The sequence below is a fragment of the Octopus bimaculoides genome, chromosome 3, assembly GCF_046866305.1.
Source record: "Octopus bimaculoides isolate indiv1 chromosome 3, ASM4686630v1, whole genome shotgun sequence".
NCBI lineage: Eukaryota > Metazoa > Mollusca > Cephalopoda > Octopoda > Octopodidae > Octopus > Octopus bimaculoides.
In genome coordinates, this window is record NC_142930.1 from 159,364,807 (window position 1) to 159,373,164 (window position 8,358).

The window sequence follows — 8,358 nt, forward strand, 5'->3', positions numbered from 1 at the left end:
CATTTCAAGAGACCCCAGGGTAGATGAGAGACTTCAGCTCTTTAGTTGCTCATCTAAGAGAAGGTAACATCATACATATCTTACACCTTGGTAAGTTCTGGGCCCATGGCACTTGTTGCATCAGACTAATACAAATTTGAAGGACGAAAGAGTGCGACTGGCTTTGCACAAGCTATGCCCACAACAACAACATTCATCATGTAGATTGTTCATCAAACCAAGATATCAGTACTATCACACTTTTGCATAAGTCCAGTGGTAATCGGGAAAGAAATGACAGGAACTGTTGGAAGGTGCTACAGGTAGCCTTCAGTTTAGACCCCGCATACAAGTAGCCATAGGGCGATATGTTTTTAGCAGCTGTGTCTTGGGAAGTCCCCTACTTATAACTGCTTGACAACCGATGCTGGTGTGTTTACATCCTCGTAACTTAGCGGTTCAGCAAAAGAAACCAATAGAATAAGTATTAGGCTTACAAAGAATAAGTCCTGGGGTCGATTTGCTCGACTAAAGGCGGTGCTCCAGTATGGCCGCAGTCAAATGACTGAAACAAGTCAAAGAGTAAAGAGTATATGTCACGTTCAATGAGGCAACATGACATGCAAAAAATACCAATTCTATTTTTTGGGAAAAAATTTTATATTGCAATTAAAGGGTTAATCCTTACCCTTATGGATTTTAACTAGGTAAAGGGGTATAACTCACCTCGACAAGGCATATTTCGTTTGACATAGTCTAATTTGGGTTAATCATCACTCTTATAACAACAAAGCAAATGTTCTTATGAAGGAGAGTAGAGGCAACAGCTGAGAAAAATTGCTTTACCCCAGTACACCACTGATACTTATTTAATGGATTCTGACAGGATTTGAATCCAAAATGTGAAGGGATGTAGCTAAACCATGAAGAATCATTTACTAGTGTTTCTACAACTAACAACCCTGAGATATGACAATGCTTTTGCTTTACATTTGATTTCAAATCCTGCAGAAATTGAATCCTTTTCTTGTCAAAATACTAATAAAATGGGTAAACCTACAAACAACAACATTGAAGTTAACAGGCACGGAGTGGCTGTGTGGTAAGTAGCTTGCTTACCAAACACATAGTTCCGGGTTCAGTCCCACTGCGTGGCACTTTGGGCAAGTGTTTTCTACTATAGCCTCGGGCCGACTAAAGCCTTGTGAGTGGATTTGGTAGACGGAAACTGGAAGAAGCCTGTCATATATGTATGTGTGTATAAGTAATTTATATATATATATATATGTATGTATGTTTGTTCCCTCCAACATCGCTTGACAACCGATACTGGTATGTTTACGTCCACTGTAACTTAGCAGTTCGGCAAAAGAAACCAATAGAATAAGTACTAGGCTTACAAAGAATAAGTCATGGGGTCGATTTGCTCTACTAAAGCCGGTGTTCCAGCATGGCCGCAGTCAAATGACTGAAACAAGTAAAAGAGAAATGTGGTTGTGCAGTTTAGAATCTCACTTTGCAATTATGTGGTTTCAGTCACACTGTATGACATCTTGGGAAGTCTCCTACTTATAACCCCACTATGTATATGTCTTTGTGCCTGTAGTTTTCCTACCCCACTGCTTGACAACTGGTGTTAGTTTATGTCCCTGCAAGTTGGTGGTTCAGTATTAAGACACTAATGAGCATCAGACATAAAACATAAGTACTGGGGATCATTCTTATTTCTTTATTGCCCACAAGGGGCTAAACATAGAGGGGGAAAACAAGGACGGACAAAGGGATTAAGTCGATTACATCGACCCCAGTGTGTAACTGGTACTTAATTTTATCGACCCTGGAAGGATGAAAGGCAAAGTTGACCTCGGCAGAATTTGAACTGAGAACGTAACGGCAGACGAAATACCGTTAAGCATTTTGCCCGGCGTGCTAACGTTTCTGCCAGCTCGCCGCCTTCAGGGAATCATTCTGTTCTATCAAGACTCTTCAAAGTAGGGTCTCAACATGGCTGCAGTCCAATGACTGAAACAAAAGATATTTAGTAACATAAATAATCTATATTTCTATTGGAGTTAAAGCAGAACAAAAGAGAGGATTTAATCAATCTGAGCAGGTGACTGCTATTTCATTTCAGCCACCTAAGAAACTTAAAGAGGACGAAAGTTTTGTAACTTGCTTGAAGCACTGATAAATATGCAGAAAATTAGTATTATAGAAGGCTGTGGATAGGCAAGTCAAAAATTAAAAACCAAAAATAATGAGGCTTGTGAAATGTTAACTAAGATATATTTAATTACCATATTTACTCGTGTATAAGTCACTGCTTTATACACGATTTTAACTGATAAAATTGAGGGAAAGATAAAACTATAATAGGGAAAAAGTCTCGTAACAAGATTTAACACAAAATTAGAGGTGCGCATAGGTAAATATGATAGTTTCAAGATTTCAGGTAAAATACACTTTTTCAAAGGTGTTAAATGAAAGAAATGTCCTTTCGCTGAGCATGCCAAGAAATATCAAGTCTAGTATTTCTAAGCCAACATTTCAATATCTTTTTCTGTTGCTGTGATCATTGATAATGTTCGATCGGCAGCCTTCGATAAGATTGGTTTTCTTTTTTTCAAGGTGTAGCTCTTCATAGGTTTATGTGAAGAGGCCCCGAAACCTGCTCTAATGAAACCAGTTCCAAGCAAAGAACTAATATATCAGAAGACCGAACAACTACCTTGCCAGGAGGTCGGGTGGAAAGAATATTCCTCCTCCTCCTCCTCCTACTACTACAACAGATGTTGATGAGGATTTCCAACATATGTAGAAAAACCAATTATTTTAGATGTTGACGATTAGACTATCGCAGTACATGACTTGCACTTCTCTTCTATAGACTCACTTGGAGATAAAAGGCCAGGTTGACATAAGCGAGGTTTGAACTCGGAACATAAAGGGACGTAACTATATGAAAAAACAATTTAATCCGCTTCTTTATTGATTTTTATCCTGGCTTCAACAATAATAATAGTTTGACATATTCACAAGGTCACATCTACTTTTTACATCGAAAGAGGGGTGGTAAAGGTGCAGACGATTATATCAACCTAATACATTGACCGGTGCTTCATTCCAATCAACCCGGTGAAAGATAAAAAGGAAACTACCGACCTCGTTGGAATTCGAACTCAGAACGACATAAAGACAGTCGCATGATGTTAGCGGTAATAACATAAGAATATAGCAATGCTCGCTCAGTATCCACCAACAGGATGTAGAAATTTGGAAATAAATAGTCGCGTCGCAAGCATTAACATCAATTTAGTAAACAAGTGCTGATGTATTTAAAGCAGGTGGAGGGGAGAAAATGGAGATAAGAATGGGGGTGAGGGTAGGAGTGGAAAAGGCGATGGGAAGGGAGGGGATGTGGAGATAAAGACAAAGCAGACTATAGGACAGATGCGGCTGAGATTAGTAATACCCACCAGATATACTAAACAATGAAATTTGACATGGGAGCCTCTACGTGGTTGTTTGAAATGTTAGAAATAGCAGCTAAATCTTACTTATATTATACTACCGCTTAAAAAAAATGAGAAAGTTTATAATGGATGATGTAAACCTAGAGACATTACTAAAACAAGTAAGACGATAGTCACGGATGAATTACTACTGATCCTAAATCTGATCGATCAGAACTGATCTGAGATTAAACAATAGTAACGGTTTCTGATTTAGGCACAAAGCCAGCAATTTTGAAAAGAGGGGGGGGGGTAGTTGAGTCTATCGACATCAGTACTTGATTGGTAGTTTATTTAGTGACCACGGAAGGATGAAAGGCAACAAAGTCGACCTCGGCAAGATTAGAACTCAGACCATAAAGAACCAGAGCGAATACTACAAGGTATTTTCTCCGACGCCATAACGATTCTGCCAACACGCATGGTCGTCACATTTAGAAGTGGCAGCAAAATCTCCCTCAAATTATATCTTACCCACTAATAAAAGGAATGACATCAGTAGTCACTGATATATTACAGCGTCGGCATTAAAATAAAAGGCAGTGGTGGTAAGATAGGACAGAGTACGCTTGAAATGCCCTTTGGTTAGCGCATGGCTGACCTGGAGAACAACGAAATCCTATGACACTATAATAAATAGAAAACTGTTGGTAGATGTGGTGCTTCTTTTTATTTAAAGATACGCGCGCGCGCGCATATATATATATATATATATATATATATATATATATATATATATATATACCCACCACACACAAAACAAACGTTTTCAATTTGTCACATGAAACCCGAAGAGAAATCAATTTGACAATCGATCCACATTACCCCACCACCGCCACCTATTCTAAAGTCTGTTCCTCTTTATATTTACATCCTGTTTTCGTAGTTCGCATCATCTTCGTTTAACGATAAAGTAATAATATTGAAAATTTTTTAATGAAATTTAATATATTTATGTAATAAATGAATTAATTTAAATAAAGGGAGACGAGCAGTACGAGAGGTGAATTGCGTGTCACCAGGAGAATCGCACAGTTTCTAAGTACGACGGAGTGAATCATCGGCTTCGAACATCTTTAGCCACATGTATTGAATACTTTATACATGTGTGTGTGTGTACATATGTATAAAAGCGTGTTATTTTATACACATGTACACACATTGTGCATAAGTGTGTATATATACATATATATATATATATATATATATACTTTATTTAAAAGCAGCAGAAATAGAACAAAAAAAACCGTTACTCTGAGTTTCACGTTCTCGTTCATCGGACAGTTTTGTTAGAAAAAAAACTGTCCGATGTTGGGGAACGTGAAACTCAGAGTAACGGTTTTTTATATTTCTGCTGCTTTTAAATAAAGCATATTACTCTACCTCTGGTATTTGAGTACTCTTTTTTCCACCTTGTTGCACATTTCATGTGCTTACTCCGGTATATATATATATATATATATATATATATATATATATATATATATATATATATATATATATATATATATATATGTGTGTGTGTGTGTGTGTGTGTATGTATATATATATGTGTGTGTGTGTGTGTGTAGAAGGTTGAAAAGGAACACACGAGTTGATATATAAGGAAAAAAAGTCAAAGGTAGAAAATGCTATACATATATATATTATTCGTGTATTAAAAACACACACATGTTGGGTGTTCATTATATTTCAAATATTTTGACTGTTCATTATTAATTCAACTCCCTTGTTAAATACTGTCTAAGCCATGAAAATCTATGTTTAGCTTTTAAATAACTGTCCCCTATAGCACGCGCGTTAATTTGTCACTAGATTTGTAGGCTAATAATAAAACCCCCGACAGTATCTTCCTTCCTATCCTTTCTCACTCAACAAAAAAGCAGCTGATGACAGTAAGAAGACATCTGATTATATATAATTAGGGGCTTGGAATTATTATAACAAACGATTTATTATTTATTTATTCGTTCAGAGCTGTACAAGGAAGTAAAACACACACACACACACGTGTGTGCTGTCCCAGTTACCAGAAATAATATTGGATGGTTTTAGTATAGTCACAATGGATCATTTCGCATCCAGAATGAATCGCCAAGTGAACATTAATGTTGGAAGTGAGAAATATACGTATTCAAAGAAGTCTCAACCATGGTCGTTCAAACTGATAGAAATACAGCAAAATCTTCTTCATATCACACATTTCTGTCTTGCTTTTTTTCTAAAGAGAGAACATTAACAATAAGCGAAGGATCAGAAACGGAACACATATTCTTAGAGGCATGCCATTTGAACCGAGCTAACTTGCAGTTAACATATATACATGATGCATGTGAGTGATTTAACTGGAGTCCTAGTTTGTCGAAGATAAGCAGTATATAAATTCTTTATATATATATATATATATATATATATATATATATATATATACAGATAGATATATGATAGATAGATGACAAAAGGAAAATATTAGAGATTTTACTTTGATGAAGATGAGTGAACGACGCAAGAGGTAGACTTAACTGGGTTTGAAGGGAATTGTGTAGTGAAAACCGCAACACTGCTGTTTCAACACCTGTGTGTGTGTGTGTGTGTGTGTGTGTGTGTGTGTGTGTATATATATACACACACACACAGGCGCACACCTTGTTCTTTGGTTTAGTGAGGTGTATATGGAAGAGAGGGGGACTAAGAGAAAAGGTAGCTTAACGGGATATGACGGACTGAATGAACAATAAACACCTCGATTTAACAGTGAAATACGAGCATCGCAAATGTACCTGGATATTTGCAGATGCATTTGGGACACGTTTTTGGTTTTAACAAACTACACAAACAGTACTCAATACATGTAGAGCTCATCTGCTACGGCGTGACCCGCTAGTTTCGTACACACACATTATATATTATTTATTAAAACCACACAAAGCTATATGATATTCAGCTGCCTAGGGTTTCCAAACTGGAATATATATATATATATATATAAATATATATATATATATATATATATAAATATATATATATATACGTGTCCCTGTACATATATCCTCACGTACTTCTCACTCTCTCTTTATATATATATATATTATAGTGCGCATATAATTCAGTTAAAACATGAGCTAAGGAAACATAAATAGCAAGGAATGTATACAAGTTCTACAAATCATCATACGTGTATACGCACATAAACGTACATGTCGTTAGTCATGTTCATAGATACATGTACATGTGTGTATATAATCATTATACATACTAGTTTATGTTGTCTATGTATACACACATATATCCAGTGTGTTGTGCTGTGGTAGTCACACACACATGTATATGTGTCGAAGTGGGCGGTTTCCGTTGAGTGTTCGCTTGTGACTTTGAATGTGTATGTTGATCATATGTTTGTGGGTAGAAATGACTTACCACCCTGTCTGACTTATATACAACGATCGTATATATGTGTACCAAGACTTACCTCCAAGACTATGGATAATTAGTGCTCATATATGTGTAGAATTTGTATAGTAGTCGTATACGTATATAATATATGTGTGTGTAGAATGACTTACCGCAATTACATTAACGAACGTTGTCTTGCCAGAATACTGCAAGCCGACTAGGGTTAATTCCATTTCTTCCTTCCAGAATAAACTTCGAAACCAATCAAGGATTCTTTGAAATAATGCTAACATGATGAATATTTTTCCTCAACCTCCTTCAAGACTCTTTTTTTTCTTCTTCTTTCTTTTAATGTTTCTAAAATTTTCCTTTTTTTGTTTTGTTTTAGAGTTTGTTAAAAGGAAAATATGGTAATAACAAGAACAATTGCAGCAACAATAATAATTATAGTAAAATATATATAATATATAATGAAATCTAAATAAAATATATCACCAAGTTGTTGACTTTTTTTGTTCCTTGTTCTCCTTTCTTTTGGCTGACTCCGGGTAGAAAACAATAAAACTATATCATAGATAAGGGTAGATTTATATAGACACACATAGAATAATATATATATATATACTTATATACACATGTATGTATGTGTTTCTATATATATATAAATACAACGTTGGGTTGCTACTGTATATTTGCAGGACGAAGGTTTCCAATATATGCTTAGGTGTCTATGAGAGTTGTAAGGTGTGTATATTTTGACTAAAGGTAGTTATCAAGACAACCTAATATACACACACCAAGGCAGAGAGAGAAAGAGAGAGAGAGCGAGCGAGAAGACAGCAGCTTGCTTCTTTATATATATATAAATATATATTTGTTGTGTTGTTAATCATTCAGTTGCTGTGATCTATACTCTTTCCTTTCATTCACGATATTCCGTCGGTATAATAATAATATATATATTTGTGTATGACTAAATATGTGTATTTGTGTATGTATGTATGTGTAGCACACCAGTGTCTGTTTAAGAGAAGGAGAGAGAGGGGGAGAAAGAGAGAGTTAGGGTGTGTGTTGTTTGTGAAACTAGCAATGGTAGAGTTAGGAAGAGGCTAAGCGGCCTTCCACTGGTGTGTGCTTGTGCGAGAGTTGCTCGGACCGAAAGAGACAAAGTAAAAGAGGAAGGTGCAAAGAGAGAGTACAACCAGTATGAGGAATAGTCAGAGATCATGTAACAATAAGAGGGGGAATGTGGCATAATAAAAAAAACATAACGAGGGATAGTAAGAGTTGTTAATATTACACACATACACACACACATAGGAACACAGACGTAAAGAAACAGAGAGAGAGTAAGTGAAGAAGTGGTACGAGGTAAAGAAGGGGAGGAATGACGAATCACATGACAGTAACTCATGGTTCTATTTCCGCTTCCGCTCATGTGACCCCTTAAAACATAATTAAATGTCATCCTAGA

The 8,358-nt window shown here is 36.0% G+C and overlaps 1 protein-coding gene across 1 annotated transcript in view; it reads right to left on the reverse strand.

Moving 5' to 3' along the window:
• The window catches only part of LOC106884383 (ADP-ribosylation factor-like protein 8B), a 63,314-nt gene extending 55,239 nt beyond the window's left edge, over positions 1-8,075 (reverse strand). The window contains exon 1 of the mRNA XM_014935737.3: positions 7,055-8,075. Within this exon, the coding sequence (XP_014791223.1) occupies positions 7,055-7,177 (123 nt within the window). The 5' untranslated portion in view covers positions 7,178-8,075. The remainder of the gene's footprint in view (positions 1-7,054) is intronic.
• Positions 8,076-8,358: the final 283 nt, after the last annotated feature.